Source organism: Talpa europaea, assembly GCF_964194135.1.
Source record: "Talpa europaea genome assembly, chromosome: 3".
Lineage (NCBI taxonomy): Eukaryota > Metazoa > Chordata > Mammalia > Eulipotyphla > Talpidae > Talpa > Talpa europaea.
Window position 1 is genome coordinate 81,791,594 of NC_140069.1, and position 19,213 is coordinate 81,810,806.

General features: G+C 36.2%; 1 protein-coding gene across 4 annotated transcripts in view; it reads right to left on the reverse strand.

Moving 5' to 3' along the window:
* Positions 1-15,371: 15,371 nt before the first annotated feature.
* The window catches only part of SGCE (sarcoglycan epsilon), a gene marked incomplete at both ends in the record, with an annotated part of 68,035 nt that continues 64,193 nt past the window's right edge, over positions 15,372-19,213 (reverse strand). For all 4 annotated transcript variants that reach the window (XM_084229670.1, XM_084229671.1, XM_084229673.1 and 1 more), the window contains 3 exons: positions 15,372-15,422; positions 17,278-17,312; positions 18,172-18,215. In XM_084229670.1, the coding sequence (XP_084085796.1) occupies positions 15,372-15,422; positions 17,278-17,312; positions 18,172-18,215 (130 nt within the window). The remainder of the gene's footprint in view (positions 15,423-17,277; positions 17,313-18,171; positions 18,216-19,213) is intronic.

A 19,213-nucleotide genomic window follows, 5' to 3' on the forward strand; every position in this document is an offset into this window, starting at 1 on the left:
ACAGTGCTGCGTTCAACCTGCTGTGCCACCGGGGAGGCCCTCCATTGGTGACTTTTTAAGAATAAAGATTTTCTTTTTTTTTTTTTTAAATTTTCTCATGTTTATAAGGTTCACAAGACTAATAATCAACTGAGGCATCAGAATCAGTTGATCTGTGTTTTACATATAAAGTGATAGACAGCTTTTTATTTGTCTTGTTATAAGAATGCATTATATAACAAATAAGAAAGCAAAGCTGCAGGGTTTTCTAATGTAAGTAACTCATGGTATTTCAAATACATTAAATACAATTTTTCTATAAGTCCTTTCTGTAAGTCCTCATAGTGTTTAAGATAGTTTTATCACCCTACAGTCCAAGTTTGAACAACAATGTATTTTAACTACCAAGGAGACTGCATGTCATCATGAAAATAGTGTGGCTGTTATTCTTTTTTTTTTTTTTAATAGAGGCATGTTTTATTTATTTATTTGTTTGTTTGTTTGTTTTGTTTATACATGCACTGGGTACAGTCAGAAGCGCGGGAGGGTGAGAGAATTCACCAGAGCCAGAGCGGGAAGCAGAGCAGGCAGAGGGACCGAGGTACACTGCTGAGGGGAGCAGCGGGCGGCAGGAGAGGTCTGCGCGCCATGTGGGACCCTCCTCCGGTGGCCGAGGAGCAGCCGGGGATCGAACCGGCACTGCAGAGGCCGCGGGCAGCTTCACAACCCAGCGCTCAACTGCTGCACCACCGGGGAGGCCCAGCTGTTATTCTTTAAGAATAAAGATTTTCAAAAAGTTAATAGGATTCTGCCATCAGTCCCTATCTCTTCATTTAACGTTCAGGTCACAACTGATGTTCACCATCCCCTTTCTTTTTCCCTAATCAAGTCTACATCCTCTTTGCTTTTACCTAGGCAATTAACTCTTGGCCCACCCAGAGTAGTCATCCATACTCTCCTACGAGTGCCAGAACTCTTGATAATCATACTTTTTTATGGCTGGGTTTGATGCAGTTGTTTACTCAATGAACCGCTGAATAGGACCCAAGTAGATCACCTCAGTTCCACATAAATTCTTCCCACCTGCTATTGTGTAAAAAGGAACCTGACTTCCTATTGCCAATCAGGATCATTTGCCCCTTCCAAAATGGTGACCCCTCTTGCAATGCTAGTCCTAACAGTGAGATTTTTTTGAAGAGAGAGCTAAGCATCTCATCTCCATGGCTACTACAAAGAATAATGGAGCATTTGTATTCAATAATAAATCTAGAAATGTACAATTTATGTGCTACATTAAAGGACTAGAAGAGGAAACTCATGAATGAGAATTCATAGTGAATATATAATTTTATATGAACAAGGAAAGGAAAAGATAAAGTTTAATTTTTATCCAATGTCTAATACAAAATAGCTTAAAAAATCATAAGCAAAATAAGAAAGCAAAATAAGAAAGCAAAATGCCTATGTTACTCATTTATAAAAAAGAATTTCTGTTGGTGAAAAGAAATGCCATAAATAATTAAAAGTTCAAAAAAAGATTTTAAAAGTGCATAGACCTATGTTTAACATTCTTCTATAAAGAATTCTTACAGCCTTATTTTTTTTAAAGAAAAAGATTTCCTCTACCTTAAGACAAATTTATAGTTTATGATTCCACATAGTACATCTCTTCATTGCATCACCTTGGAAGATATTTCATAAAGAGTTTGACTTGGAGGGTACATCAAGAAACTACACTATTAGTCATTCTGTGGGAGCTAGAGGTTTTTTAATGTGCCACAGTGGGCTTTTGTTATACCTTCCCTAAATGTTTTATGGATTAAGATTATTGAGTCTGTGTTATATGGAGCAGAAGTTTGGACCCTTAGTGGCCCATGTGTCTGTGATTAAGAGCAGAGTTCAAGTTTTCCTGAGGAACATCTTGGCTAGTTCTCACCTGCCCTCATAAGTCATCACACTGTGGTAGTAGGTGATGGTTCTGGATTTCTGTTACCCCACATTCCCTGTCAGTTAATATTTAAATGTGCACTCAGTCAACCAAACACAGTAGCTCTACCCAGATATTGCCAGAGGGGTTTTACAAGTTCATGTTTATTTTGTTAACTGTAATTTTCAGTCTTACTGCTTCCACTGTGTTACATGATTTTGTTTACTATTGTTTTGATTTGTTCTCTTTTCTAACACATTTTAATGGTCTAGTTTTTATTTCTTTTCTGTGGGTTTAAACCTCTTACAGTCTGCTTCTTCCATACCGGTGGTTATCTTTAATTCTTTCCTCAGAGTTCTAATAGTGTCTAAGTGGAGACATGTAAAAGGAACAGGCATATTATTGGAACAAAAGTTAAAATTGCCCATCACTTCCCGCACGAAGCTTGGGTGCACTTCATTTTTGGCAAGGTGCTAGTCTTGGAAAATACCAATGGAGTTATAAGGGGAGATCTGAAAGAAGACACCAGAGAGTCGGTAAGCCTCTCCTCAGGATTCTGGTCATCTTTAAAATACCAGGGAAGATAGTGGAGATAACAGAAATAGGAATATGTACTGATGCCAGCCACGTCCTTAAGCTTCCTCTTTCAGGGACAAGTTCACATTATTTTTATATGCTTATTTTTGAAGAGGGAATTAATTTAGATGACTCAAAATAAAAATTAAAAACTACTAATAGATACAGAAAGTTTTTCTTTTTCCTCCATGTTTTACTTGATTCTCATAACTACAATTCCCTCCACTACATGTAGCCACTTTTGCTAGCTTTTTATACAGTCTTACAATTTCCTTTTACACTTCAAGGAAATATGAATAAACATTACCATTTCTCCTCTTTAACGTAAAATATACCATATATCCAGGTTTCTCTCTCTCTCTCTTTTTTTTTTTACTTAGCAGTAGCCATCAGAGATCTTCCCCATCATTTTATAGTTTCACCATTTTTTGTTACCATTGCATAGTGTTATATGATGACCATCACATCATCACTTTACCATTTCCTTATTGAGTCCCTTTTTGATCCGTCGTTTCCTTATTAATTGGTTCTAATTAATTACTTGTACAAGTAATACTACAGTGAATAACCTGATTTATATGTCATTTTCCACCAATATGAGTATATATGTAAAATATTTCCAGATATGAGATTACCAAGTCATAGGGTATATATACATTTTATATTTTGATATTTTCAGCAAGATTTCGCTCTTAGGAACAATAGCAATTTGTACTCCCAAGCATTGCGCCAGTGCTTGACTCCTGCAGCTCTCTCCAACCCACCCCCCCAAAAAAAAAACAGTTGATGATTAACTTATATCTTGTCACATTGAAAGCTAATTAATATTTCCATTTCTGTGAACAGTTTGCTTGTACTGTTTGCCCCATTATCTATTGTTGGTCATTTTCATATAAACTCCAAGAAATTCTTTGTGTATTTGGGATATTAACTTTTTGTCAATGCTATACAAGTACCTTTTCTCTTATTTATAGTGTTTTTGCTTTGTAGACTTTTTAACACAGAAAATTTTGTCAATCTTTTATGACTTTGAATTGTGAATAAAATTCCCCATTTCAAAGTAAAAAAGAAAATCACTGGTATTTTCCCCTATACCTTATGATATGCTAAAAATCCAACTTCATTTTATTTCAGGTGACTACCTATTTGCCAATACTATTTTTAATAGTTCGTCATTGACTTTAGATGCTGCCTAAGTATATACTAAATTCATTCAGGTATATGGAACAATGAATGTACTTTTTATTCCATGTACTAACTGCTCTTTAACAGCCCCACACAGTTTTAATTATAGAGCATTTAAAATATATTCTGTCCTAGTGTTGTAAATTAGTATGGTTTTTAAAAGTTTAATATTAAAGTACCATCGTTTTACAGGCTTATTGATAGTGGTTTGACATTGTAAGATTTCCTACCTAACATAGTACAGTTTTACACCATGGCTATTGATGTAAACTGAATGCTTGCCCCCTAACATTAGAGACAGATGGCAAATATGTCTTCTCTCATCTTTCCTGTCCAATAAAAATGGTGTCCTATTCTGTGCAATTAAAAAAAAAAAAAGAAAACTTTTTGAAAGAGAAAATTATTTTGTACGAGGTGAAAGTGGTACAAAAGAAAATCAGCTTGCAGTATGGAGGAGGGAGAGGGATCAGAGGGAGGGATGGAGGAGCACAGGGGACTGTGGTGATGGTGCACTGGGGAAGGAGATTCTATGGGGACTCAATCTGAGGGGGTGGAGGGGAGCAAATATTGTTTAAAAATGAACAGTGGTGTAAAAAAATTAATATATATATAAAAAGAAATCCACTTAAAACCTTCCCAGTACATTAGTTGTAAAATAGTAAGTACCTGAAGGAATTGCTATCTAATACACAGCAGACTCAGATTCCAGGCCCCAGAAAATAATCCGCTGTCTTGGAGAGAGAAGCAGAAATAAGAAGCATAGTAAGTAGTCTGACAAAAAAAAAAAAAGATCAACTTGGAGGAAACCAAGTTTTCCCCTTATCCCAGCTGAAGCCATGCTAGATTTGCCAATAGTTAGCTAATGATGGGCCATATGAAGAAATTGGCTGAAACCAAAAGAAACTTCAATTAAAGCCAGCCTAAATAGCTGACCCATAATAAAAAATGCTTATTAGCAGGTGGTTGCTTACACAGCAGAAATGTAGTTGGCAATAACACATCAAGAAATAAGCTACATAGCATGATCTAGTGCAAGGATACAGTTTCCCTTTCATTTTATTTTTTCATTTTCAGACACTTGGTATTTTCACAAAATAGACTTGACAGACTTGATGTAGAATCTATGGACAGGAAAGATGTGAACTCTGAAGAAAAACATTTAAATGTCTATTCCATGTTTATCTATCAATGCATGGTGGCAACAATGCACACTGCTATGACTCACTAGGAATTCCATAGATGCTGAATAAACAATTTTTCTATTTTGAGGACCCTTATTGCTTGGCATGGTAATTCATGATCTCAATATTCAGATCTCTGAACACAAAGAGGAAGTGATTTTAATTACTCATTTTATCTTTCAAATAATGGGGGGTGGTGGTAAGGAATTACCACAGATAAATTATACTATTTACTTTTGAATGTTTGTACCTCTTTAGGTTTGTCTTAGATAGCCCTGTGTTACACATTCACCTGAAACAGACCCCTGGACTCGTTTATCTTTACCCATGACAGAACCTTTGAACACTTTGCATAGATAGAGACTTTGCAAAGCATTCGTATACATGTCTAGTTATTATTTTACTTATACTATCGGTTATAGCCAATAAAATTTGTTTCAGAGGCTTACCCCAAACTTATATACACAAACATTTGGCTGATGGCATTGAGAGTTCTTGAGATGGTACATTTACCTTGCTCTTTGCCCTACTAAGGACTGACTTTCATGACTAGAAAAGAATATTCAAAATTGAGCTCTTTTATCATGATTATAATTTCTTGCCCCAGCCTTCTGAAACTCAGCAAGTATATCAGAAATATTCCCAGGAGCTAAAACTCTGACTCTGGAAGTTGTCTTGATTCCTTCTGTCCTACATATCCACCTCATTAACAAATTATGTTAGTTTTATGTATAAAATATTTAAAATATTTCTCAAAGATGAACACTTGCTCGTTTTTTGTTTTGTTTTGCTTTGTTTTTACCTCATCCTATTCCTGAACAGCCTTGTTGTGCTTTCCTGTTGATTAACTTCTTGCCCTTTTAGCCATTCTTTGTATGCTGGTTAGAGTTCTGTTTTTAAGAATTTTTAATTTGAGATCATTTCCAATTTGTAAAAAGCTTTAATCTAGTGAATCATTTTCATATACTCAGTTTCCAAATGTTATTTTACCATACTTGCTTTATCATTTCTACCTATATATCCATCCTTAGCTCTATGAAATTTTATTTTTAAGAGTTGAGAAATCCAGGCCTCCCCGGTGGCACAGCAGTTGAGCGCTGGGCTGCGAAGCTGCCCGCAGCCTCTGCAGTGCCAGTTCGATCCCCGGCTGGCCAGCGAGAGTCCCACATGGCATGCAGACCTCTCCTGCCATGCCCACTGCTGCCCTCAGCACTGTAGTTGTCAGTCTGCCTGTTCTGCTCCCTGTTCTGGCTCTGGTGAATTCTCTCACCCTCCTGCGCTTCTGACTTGTATAATAAATAAATAAATAAATAAATGCTTGTATAAATAAATAAATAAATCTTAAAAAAAAAAAAAAGAGTTGAGAAATCCGACTAAGATAGCTTTGTACTTGGTTGTACTATCTCTTTAGTCTCTTTTAACCTAGAATTCTTCAGTTTGTATTTCTGTGCGCTTGGTAGTTTTCAAAAAGTAAGACCAGTTATTTTGTATAATGTCTTCAGTTTGGTGTTGTCCACTATTTCTTCTTCTTTAGATTTTGCCTATGCATTTTTGGCAGAACTATCACAGAAATGGTGGTTCTTTTTGTGTATCATAACAGTAGGCAAGTGCTATCAATATGTCTTGTTACTGGTGATGCTAACATTAATTGCTTGGCCAAAGTAGTGTTTTTCAGATTTCTTCAGAGAAGTTATTTTTTTAATGTTATTTATATTTAATTTTTTACAACACTGTTCATTTTTAAACAATATTTTCTTCCCCACCCCCTCAGGTATAGTCCCCATAGAGTTTCCTTCACCAATACACTGTGCACCATCACCTCAGTCCCCTGTGCTTCTCCCTCCCTCCCTCCCTCCCTCCCTCTAATCCCTCGCCCTCCCCTCCCCTGCTGTATGTCTCTGATCTGTAATTGTCCGTTTTTGCTTTGTTGTGTTTTGTACTATTATTTTTTTACACTGAATACTTTTTGGGTTCCCCTATATTCCTGCTATAAGTGAAACCATCTGATATTTTTCTTTTCCCTTCTGACTTATTTCACTAAGCATAATTCCTTCCAGTTCCATCCATGTTGCTGTGAATGGCATGAATTTATCTTTTTTGATTGCTGAATAATATTCCATTGTGTGTATGTGCCACATCTTCTTGATCCAGTCATCTATTTTTGGGCATTTGGGTTGTTTCCAGGTTTTACCTATTGTGAATAGTGCTGCAATAAACATAGGGGTACAGGTGTTCTTTTGAATCAATGTTTTTGTGTCCTTTGGGTAGATCCCTAGAGTGGAATTGCTGGGTCATATGGTAGCTCCATTTTTAGTAGACTGAGGAACCTCCACACAGCTTTCCATAGTGGTTGGACCAGTTTGCACTCCCACCAGCAATGTAGGAGAGTTCCTTTTTCTCCACATCCTTGCCAACATTTGTTGTTGCTAGTTTTTTTTTCTTCAGAGAAATTATTGCTTTTCCCTGTGTCATTGATAAGATATGTTGATCAAAGTAAGATTTTTAAAGAGATTTACACCTTGCCCTTTAGTTACAGTAATTTAGAGGTGGCAGTAGCCCAAATGTCTCTGAACAGATGAATGAATGAAGAAAATGATATATAGATACACACACACACAGACACTTGATATTTTATCCAATTTTCAAAGGGAAATCATGTCACATGCTCCAACATGGGTGAATCTTAAGAACATTATATTTAGTGAAATAACTGTCATAAATATATGATTGTACTTATAAAAATAAATGATTGTACTTACAAAATAAATAAATATATGATTGTACTTATAAAAAGTATCTAAAGTAGTCAAAAAATCATAGAACCAAGGTAGAAATATGGTTGTCACGGGCTGGGGAAGGAAAAGGAAGAATTAGTGTTTAATGGTCAGATGGTATCAGTTTTGCAAGATCAAGTTCTAGACATACAATGTAGACATACTTAAACTTTACTGAACTGTTTACTTAAAAATAGCATGATAAATCTAATATTAATGTTAGGTTTTTACCATAAAAAGAAGATGGTCAGGACTTAAATCTTCATCCTCAGTGGTAATCAAAAAAATATTGATTAGAACAGTACCAGCAAAGAATATTATTTTGTCATCTTTGCCAACATGTCTTTACACAGTCCTGGGTGTGCTGATGTTGATACACTTTCTTAAAAGCATCTTGGCAACAAATATATTAAATGTGGAAGTCCTAACTCCCAGTATCTCAGAGTGTGAATTTACTTGGAAATAAGTTGTAGATGCAGTTAGTTAAGATAACTAAAATAGAACCAGCCATGAATCCAATTTGCTGTCCTTAGAAGAGACAGAGACACAGACTTGCAAGGGAAGAGTGCCACTTGATGACAGAGGCAGAGATCATGCTGCCACTGCAAAGCAAGGAATGCCAAGGATTGTCAGCAAACCACCAGATACTAAGAGGCAAGGAAGGATGTTCCCCTTTAGATTTCAGAGCAAGCATGTCCCAGCTGGCAAGCTGACTTCGGACTGCTAACCTGAAACATTTCTGTTTTAAGTCCCAGATTGTGGTATTTTCTTAAGTGGCATTTTATACCATTTATACCACTTAAGTGGTAAGCCCTAGGGAACTAATACAATAATTAATCATTGTGATGTAGGAAGATATTTTGAGAAAATGTAAATGTCCTCTTATGATTCGTATATGAAACAATTCTGTGGTGGTTTCAAAATGATTTTCTAATTCCATGCTATTTTATAGATCAGTTCACATTCTACTGTAAGGAAGCACTTTATATTATCTTTTTTGTTGTTGTTGTTGTTCATTTCTTCTCTCCATTCATTTAGCAGTATAAATTCATGGACTCTTATCTGTAGTTCATAATACATTACGGTATTTGTTTTGTTAACCAAATTTTCTATATTTGATCAGTGTGAGCCACTTCTAACTGGTTCCTGAATATTTTGATCAGTCTCCATTCTTTGAATATTGTCTTATTATCTGGCACAAGATGTTCTGTGCTCTCACACTAGTTGCCCTTTCTCAGTTCCTGAAATCAGCCCTTTTCTCAGGAGCCCTGATGCCTAGAAACCAAGATTTGGGTGTTAGGTGTTGTGGTGTGTCATTGTCTCTAGGTCCTTTTAGCAGATAGAACTATGAATATATAGATCTATGTGTACACAACATACATCTGTTTACTAAAAACTATGTGTTCTATTTTTGCACCCAACACTAATGATAAAGGACTGATCACAAAAATCTACAAAGAGCTGATGAGACTCAACAACAACAAAGAAAATAATCCAGTCAAAAAATGGGCAGAAGAGCTAAAAAGAAACTTCTCTGAAGAGGAAATGCAAATGGCCAACAGGCATATGAAAAAATGTTCAACATCACTTGTCATCAGGGAAATGCAAATCAAAACTACCATGAGATACCATCTTACACCAGTGAGAATGGCACATATTAAAAAAACTAGCAACAACAAATGTTGGCGAGGGTGTGGAGAAAAAGGAACTCTTCTGCACTGTTGGTGGGAGTGCAAACTGGTCCAACCACTGTGGAAAGCTGTGTGGAGATTTCTGGACCTACTAAACATAGAGCTTCCATATGATCCAGCAATTCCACTCCTAGGTATTTACCCAAAGGACACAGAAACATCAATTCCAAAGAACACCTGCACCCCTATGTTTATAGCAGCACTGTTTACAATAGCTAAGCTTTGGAAACAACCCAAATGCCCAAAAATAGATGACTGGATCAAGAAGATGTGATACATATATACCACGGAATATTACTCAGCATTCAAAAAAGATAAACACATGCAATTTGCAGCAACATGGATGGCGCTGGAAGGGATCATGCTCAGCGAAATAAGCCAAAAAGAAAAAGAAAAATACCGGATGGTCTCACTCATAGCAGGAATCTAGAAAACTTAAATAAGGGACCAGGAAAATGAATATAAGAAAGTGAAAATCAAAATCAACAGAGGACTATGAACCAGAGACACTTTTAGGGGGGCGGGGGCGGGAGGGGAGGGATTGGGGTCAGAATGGGGGGGCTGCAATTGTATGGGGAATATAACAATAAAATGTATAAAAAAAATAAAAACTATGTGTTCTGCTTATACCTCAAGTTCATCCAACACTACAGAGTTTATTTTAGCTTCCCCTTCTTGTACATTGCTTCTTTCTCCAAAGGTGAGAAAAATAACTATTATCCACAAAAATCTTTATTTATTCACACAAAAAAACTTTATTTATTCACACAATCCTAGAGGACTATAAAATAGTTTCTGGATTTGCAAACCCATTCTATAGCAAAATAAAAAAAAAACACTTTAGGGTACATGTTTAGAATTTTTGACTTTTACCTTAAAGCAAATAGTTAAAATACTATCCCAGTTACAAAAAGTAGTTCTACCTACACCACTTGAGTGTTATTCATTTGTCATAGTTTGATTCATATGGATGCTTCTATCATTGAGATATTTATTTATTCATTCATTCATTTTGAGTATGTGAAACATTGTTTCTGATAGAACCACACCAAAAAAATGCCAGGAAAGCATGATTCCACCTTCCACCCCTCACCCCTCTTAGGCAACCAATCTCACTAGTTTTTGGTGTATACTTTGTGTTTCTTTTCACACAAATGAGCACAGTTGTTAATATTTTCTTGCTTCCTGATTATTTTTCCCCTATTCAAGATACAGAATACTGTAGAAACTTTGAACTTTACATTTTTCACTTAAAGATATAGCTGGGAGGCGCGCAGACCTCTCTTGCCACCCGCTGCTCCCCTCAGCAGTGTACTTCGGTCCTTCTACCTGCTCTGCTCCCTGCTCTGGCTCTGGTGAATGCTCTCACCCTCCCGCACTTCTGACTGTGCCCAGCGCTTGTATAAATGAATAAATAAATCTTTTAAAAAAAAGACATAGCTGGGAAATTACTTTGTAACAATTCATAGAATAGTCATTGTTTTTGTTTTTCTTTACACTCAGTTAATATATGTGTGTATACATACATGCATGCATGCATATATATACATACATATTCGAAGATATTGCAAGTTCAGTTCCAGAATAATGCAATAAAGCAAGCCACACCAAGTTTTGATTTCCCACTGCATGTAAGTTACATTGACACTATACACTAGTCTCTTAAGAGTATACAGCATTTTTTCTTTAAAAAATACATATTTTAGTTGAAAAACACTTTCTTGCTAAAAAGTGATAACCATAATCTGAGGCTTCAGTGAATTTTAATCGTTTTGCTGGCAGGGAGGTTCTTGCCTCAGTGCTGATGTTTGCTCGCTAATCAGGGTGGTATTTGCTGGATGTTGGAGTAGATGTAGCAGGTTATTAAAACAAGACAATAATGTTTATTACATGAATTGGTTCTCTTTTTTCAATCAGAACTTTGTCTAACATGTCAGTGTTGTTTGATAGCATTTTACCCACTGTCAAACTTCTTGCAAATTTGAAGCCCATTCTCTCAACCTCTGTCAAAATTATATCAACTAAGTTTACGCAGTATTTGAAATCCTCTGTCAGCACTTGAACAATGTACAGAGCATCTTCATCAGCAGTAGATTCTATCTCAAGAAAGCACTATCTTTACTCCTCAATAAGAAGCAACTGTTCATTCAAGTTTTATCATGAGATCACAGTAATTCACTCATGTCTTCAGGACCCACTTATTTGTTTAGGTTTTTTTTTTTTTCACTAAAGTAATATTGCACTGTAACGCTAGTTTTCAGGTGTGCATCTGACTATATACTACGGTAAGTTCTAAATCCACATCTGACTGTATACTACATTAAGTTCTCCACTAAAATTTCAGTCTCATCTTTCACACAATTGATCTCCTTTTACCAGATTTACTAACCTCTTGTCCTTCTTTCTGATAACCACTTTGTCTAAATGGGGTTTTTTTATTCTTTTTTTTTTCTTTATGTGCCACATGTGAGAGACAACATATGGTATTGTTCTTTCTCTTGCTGACATTTCACAAAGCATAATGGCTTCTAAGTCTACCTATGGACTTAGAACTCTGTTACATACCAGAATCATCTGTGAAATTCTGTTTTAAACAATTGGGTTTCTTTTGTAGTTTCAATGCCATTTATTTCCCAATTATTTTTATGGAGATATAATTGACATATAAGTGTGTATGTAAGTTTGAGATGTACATTTTGTTGGTTTTGTACATTTTTGTACTAGAATCATCTTGAATCCCTCTTCCCTTCACTCAACATGCTCCAGCTACAGAGTTCCTTCAAATGTCAGAAAACCCACAATTCTGTTAGTCCACCCTCTATTGACCTTATTGTCACCATTAACTTGGCCCTCCTCCTGAGCAAGTTAATGCACCCTGGAACAACTCAACAGTACAATATAAGTTGTATTGTAGCAATACAACAGAAGTATTGAATTAGTTTGTTTCTCCCCAAAGTAGGGTGTTCATTTGGGAATTGAGCCCAGGAAGTCAGAATGTGGGAGCAGAAAAAGTGAAGGGTTTGGGAGGCTCTCAAGGAAAATCAACAAAGGGTATATTATTGATCTGGACTGGAGATACGACAGATAAGTAAAGCTCTACTTTGAGCTTGAAACTCCTCTATGCAACCACCCTCTTCTCTTGGGTTTTCTTACAGTCCTTTTTATCAACCAGTCTCATGGTCGAGATGGGTAACATCACAACCAAGATGACACACTATCAAATTAGCCCCTTTCCTAGAGAATCCTTTCCAAAGTATCAGTGCATCAACAATTGCTTTCTTTTTAGCCTCCTAAATTACTTTTGAATCTGAGTTTCTCCATCTCACCCACCATTATGCTAATCAGAGATAGTATTTTCTACTTGTTTTCAGTATCTTGCTAACTAGTCTATTCATATACATTTTGCCCACCTAGTCTGTTTTTTATGATAGATTGTATAAAATGCAAAAAAATTAAAAAAGACTGCATCATTATCCTTATTCTTAAAACCCTTCAGATTTAAATTTTCTGTCTTTAAAATCAGTCATGTTTTGGTCCTACCAATCTCTTAGGCCACACCTTCCTCCATACTTCCCAACATCCCTTCACTATACCTCATATTCTGGTTATGTTGGAATTTCTGATAGAACACTATTCACTCAGACTTTTTCTCCCAAAATAACTTATACATTCTTCTCTCTTCCTCATATATTCCTTCTTCATCTTGTGCTTGTGAATTTCTACTGATCCTTTTGCTATCAGCACAAATTTCTCTTAAGAAATCCTTGACCCTGCTAACTTGATCAGGTCACCCATGATAAGTTTTTCTAGCAGCAATTACTTTTTCTCAGAGCATTTATCACAACAGCAATTTGACATTTACTTATAGTTTCCTACTCAAATGTAAACTTCATGAGGGCAGAGCCTGGGTTTTATTTGGCTCACATGGCATCCTCAGAACACAGTATGATTCTAACACACTAAGCATGCAATAGAAAAGCAGCAGGTGATGTGTTCCTTAGGAAATTCCAAAATGCAAACTTACGAAGTTGCTCCATCTTAGAATGGTTTACTTGGAAGCTTTTATCCACTCAGTTGCATATAGTCAGGACACAGGAAGTGATAACTCAAATCTCGGCTCATGATCCCAGAGGTCATACACATACCACCTACATGTGATGGCTGTACTTGGAGGCTCTGGTCTTAGAAGCTGTTTTTCTACTAAGTATTCTTTTAGCCTTAACGTTTTTACTTAGTGTTCTTTTACTATGGTCAGAGTATATTTGCAGACAAGAAATTCCCCAAAGACAGGCTGTAATTTTTATTGGATGACTTTATTTTAGAGGAAGGAGATGTCAAATTTTTAGATCTGAACTTCCGCACATTCCTGAAAATATAGGAAAACCACTGCAGCTTGTTTTTTTTAGGGCAAGGGCTTACTGCAGCCAACTGGAAAAAAAAGGTGTCAATTTAAAATTCAAGATTGGACCCCAAAAGTTACTGCCTAGTCATTTGCCCACTAGTAGGGTATTTAGTTGGGATGGAAATCCTCAGCATATAGCAGAATCCTCAAACTCTTGACCCATTACAGAAGGACTATGAAGGCAGTAATGATCAGTAGGAAACTATTTGAACTTTTCTTACCCACCAAAATATTAAGTCACAGGCAAGATCGCTTTATCAGAAGAAGGTTCAAAGATCAAGGCAGTTGTTTGGGAGCTGCTGGTCAATGACTCCTATCCCCATTTAATTCCTTATATGGTCAGTGCAAACACCGATGCTGATTCCTTCTGCACTTTCCAATCCCACAGTGCCCTCTTTCTTTGAAGAGGAATAAAGTTCCTGACCCGACATGCTGCTCCTGATTATAGATCATATGTAATTTTGTTTCTGCTTAGGACTACCAGTTGACTTTACCGGGCAGGGCTCCAGTTTGTTAACTTCATATTCTGTACCACAATCTAGTCTTCCAAAGTGGTGGAGACCTTTCCTTCCTCCCGGGACATGACCCCCCCCCCCAATACATTTACAATCTCAACATGATCAGTTCTGAAGACTAGCAAGAGTGCCTTAATTGTCTTAGAAAGGAATAAGAATCTAAGGGTAAATCTAAGGGTTTAAGAAGTCAAAGAACCAATGAAGGAGTTGGGAGGGTGGGGCTCCAAAGTCAAGGATATGATAGAGTGTTCCCCCAAAGTGAAAGACAAGTTTGCATACTGAATCAATGGGGAATCTTTCTACATTGGGGGATCAGATTTAGGTAGTACTGGTGTGTCTGCTGACCAGAGGTAGAGTCTGCAACAGAAGAGGCCCTGCTAGCTGGACGAGTGGCCATTTTGATCCAATAGTGTCCAGGTTGCATGAAGCAGACCAACATGGTAGAAACACCACTAATCCTTGAAAGGAGTGTTTCCTAGAGGGGACCTTTAGGGCTAATTCATATCAACATCAGCAGGTAACTGTACTCTTTTTGAGTAACCATTTCCAGCTTGCTTCTAAAACCAAGTATCTGATTAGAGTCAGGTAAGCACATAGTTCAGGCTACTGTTCATGAACTGAGTGTCATCAGAACCATAATTCATAAAACCAGTTCACCCTAATGCACCCCAAGAAGTGGTACAGAAAAGAACAGGCTTGGCAGGTCACAAGGATAAAAGTATTATTTAAATAGGTTGTTTACTTGAAACGCAGAGAACAGACATTTAGTATATTAATAGGATGTGCCTGGTAACTCTTTATTGAATGAAGAATGAATTCATGTACCTGTTCCTAGCAAGAAAAGGTTCCTATTAAATAGGAGGCAATCACACACTTTCTGACATACATTTCACCAGACTTTATGCTTCATTAATAATATTTATTTTAAAGATCACTTTTTATTGTAACAAATATAAAGTCATCAGTGTTTTACAAATTGTCAAAAAATGTTTTAAGTACAAAAAAAATACTTTAGTAAAATGAAAATTATGCTGTATTATTTGGTACACACTTAATACTGTTGACATGCAAACCATATGCAAGAAAAGCTCATGCATAATTGGAGCCATTAGAAGTAAGATATATCTGCTATATTGTGTGATTACAAATTCATTGCTTCAGTCAGCTTTCTTTCTTCAGGGATACCATTTACCTGCAACATGTAAGAATGAATATGGGCATGAGTTAGCCAGAGCATGGAGACTCAGATGTGAGAAAAACAAATACGGCAAGGAGTAATTTTTCTAAACATAATTTAAAATAATTATGTTGCATTATTTTTCCACCTTTGGTTTTTAAAAACAAAGGAAAAATTCTAAATTAGCCTTTTCCTTCTTGGGCCAAAGATATAATGTCTTGCTATTTCTCAAAAGGTACGACCTGTAAATGCCTCCTACAGTAAGCAAAAAGAATGAGATTAACTGCGGGGTATATGACTGTACCTTTTAATCATGGCTTTGTAGAAAATATCATGTGGGCTGGAAGGGCAAAGAATATGAAAAAAACCTGAAGGGGCATCAAACCTAATGATTTGGGCCCCGTCCAAAAGGTAGTACCGTTGTCAGCTTTTAACTGCTCTATTATCCCAGTCAGGGCTTAAGTTCAGGATTACACCACCAGCAGTTGGTTCTTTTCTTAAACTTCTGATGATCATTTACAAGAAAACAACTAGGTAAAACAAGCCTCAGAATATATTTTTTAACAAATTCCATATATATAGCTACAAATAAAATTACTTGGTATCCAAGAGATAAACTTTGCATTTAAATTGTCTTCATAAGGAAACTGTGATTCTAGCATAATGCTTTGAGGCACTTGGAAAAAACATATCATGATAATCATGCACAAGTGTTGCCTCTGTGAGATACTGGAATGACCAGGATGAAGGAACAGAAAAGCTGGTGTACTCATGAAAATACATAACCTAAATCCATGCATGTGTAGACAACAGGACAATTTCAAAATTGAGAAACTATTTTTTTACTCAATGAATAGAATGGGGATAAGAAATGTCAGCTGCCTATTTAGCTCTTCTCTCCAGGAGGCACGACTCTATTTACTTTCACATTTATTAGAAGCAGAAGCATAACAATCTATCATAATTATAAAACATCCTAGGGGGAATCTTTCTTCCTTTAGCATATAGATACTTTGGGGACTCACCAAAAGCAAAAAGAAAACAACTAGGACTTGACTGCACTTTAGTCAATAATATGCTCCAAATTAAAAAAAAAAAAAATCAGAAAATAAGAAAGTAATAAGTTATAGTGTTAACTAAAAAGTGAGATCAAAGCTTTCTTGACTCTAGCAAAATGCCTGCTCCCCTAAACCTGTTTCAGAAAAATAATTTAGAAAATTAGGTTGAACAACCCCCACAGGGTATATTCTTTGGCTCCTGTCACATTTGCTCAGGCATAAATTGTACTTGTATTTGGACATGTTGCCTATTACTAAAATGTTGTGTGCTAACAAACTCACTAGTTGATAAAAAACCTAGACTACTATCAAATAAATCTCCCTAATATTGTCTACTTGGGTTTCCTTATTTTCCCTACTGGGAAATAGCTGGATTTTTAAGACGTGGAAAGAAATATTTACTATCTTTCTAGAAATTGTCTCCTTGGTAGTCATTCCATGTCTGAAACAATTAAGAATCAGAAGAGAGATATCTTGGGAGAGATGGAAGACTGGAGTTGATAAGGAAAACATGTCAACATTTCCAATGTAGAAATACTAAAAAAAGCTTACTCTTTGAAAATAAGTCATGAAATTAGTGGTAGTAGGGATTCATTGTTTCTTTACTCTTTAGACAAAATATTAATAACAAAGATTGTTCCTTCATCAATCTCCTGAATGTTTACACAGTAGCAGCACCACATCAATATATTAGACAGTCTTGTTGAAATATGTTAGCATTTAATTAAAACAAGTAATCAAAATTGTGGTGGATAATTATGATAAATATTATTTCATAATTAAAATCTGATAAGCAACTTCATTATACTTGCCTCAAATCTTTGAAAAGTTGTCAAACGAAAATCTCCTTAAATTCCCGAAAGCAGTAATAGAGAAGATAATTTTTTAATGAAACATCCAATAAATTGTATAGGTGCCTGAACTTTTTGAGACTTACTTAATAGCTTCCTTACCACAATGCTACTATTCAGGCTGAGAATTCCACATCCAACTTACATTTTTAAAAGTTCTTGTGCTTTTCCAAAAGAGCTACAAAGGCATTACTGGTTGCCTGGCAATTAGAACTAGGAATCAACCACTAATTAGAAGACAATCATGAATAAGTTATCTTCTTGGTACCGAGATGAATGAAATAATTGGCTGTGGAAATTTTTAGGGACACTTGAAAGAAATAAACTTAAAGAAAGCAAGTCTTAGGGAAATAGAATACTCCCAGGAGAATTGTCCGCCATCTTGTTGTCACTGGTCATGTTATAACAGCTTTTTAAAGTGGCATTAAATCCAGGACAACCAATTCTCATTTATCCCCCAAAGCCTCAGTGATTAGTCACAATGGTTTCCTTTTTTCAGAGTTAGTTTCAAGCTGCTCACTTACTGAGACAAATCCTGGATGCATCCAAACCAAGAATCTTTCATACCAAGAGGAAGAATAGGGAGCTTCACTGAAGGAAAGGGGATTTTATTCAGTCTTCCTTAATTAGACAGGACCTCCATGGAAGCTTTTGCTCTATGGTCATTTACCCTGTGTTTATCACTCTGATGTCAATCTATGCAATAATCTCAGCTATTATTCTGAGGTCCCAACTCTGATTAGGAATGACAACTGCTTTGCCTTACTTAGTGAAGCAAAGCTTCATAAATTATATAGTACTGTAATTATATCTATTAGTTTCATTCATAAACATCAACTTATTTTTAGTACTCACCTGTAGTCTGCTGCTGGGGAATCTGAGTCTGATGTGGCAAATTCCTAGAAAGGATTAACATTTTTGAGTAAAACTGTTTACATATATGTAAATAAAGAGCAGACATAGGTGAAAAATTTGTATGGCTAGAAAAGACCACAAAAAATTATCTAACCCAGAACAACTTCCCCTCAACCCTCATGAGTTTATGGATGAGGACTCTGAGGTTTGCAAAGGATAAATAATGACAGTATATAACATTCATGGAGTTCCACTAGATGCTACACAGTGAATTACCTCAATCATTCTAGGAATTATCATTTTTTCCCAATTTAAAGATGAGGAAATAGGCTTAGGGGTCCAATGCTTTAAACAAGAAGCAGTGGATAAAGATGTGAACACTGCCTCCAGGGTTTGTTCCTGAAACCTGTATACTTTCAGATCTAGGTCTAGAACCAGATACATACTTACACACTCATGGAACAATATATATGACCCGCTGCATTCACTGTGGTCTGCTACCTCCATTCAGAGAATGACAGTGACCATTCTCCCAAAAAAACTAATCCAAATGTAGAAGTCATCATTAAACCTTCCCTCTTTTTCAGTCCCCTCATAAATCACTTGGGGATTTGACGATTCTTCTCAATCTCCTCTGAATATGTCCCCTTCTTCCCATCCCGTTGCAAACTACACGAATGCCATTATCACTTCTCCGTTTCTTTGAAACTGATCTAAATTATTTCCTCATTCTGATTCTTGCTTCTTTATGTTCTACTCTTCACATTATTATCAGATGATTTTCTAAGATATCTGATTAATGTCATTCAAAATAACACACATTTCAGTATTTCCTTAAACCTACCTTCAAACTAAAATTCAAGTTGTTTGGTGTAGTGTAGAAGGCCAGCAATATATTTGGAGCCCTCCCTGACTGCATGAAACAGAACCATTAACCACCATGGTCACTACAATCTTCTGCACTCGAACAGCTCCCATTTGTCCTTGCAAACTCAATTCAACATTTGTTACCTTTCAAAATTCAGTACAATAACATTCAAAA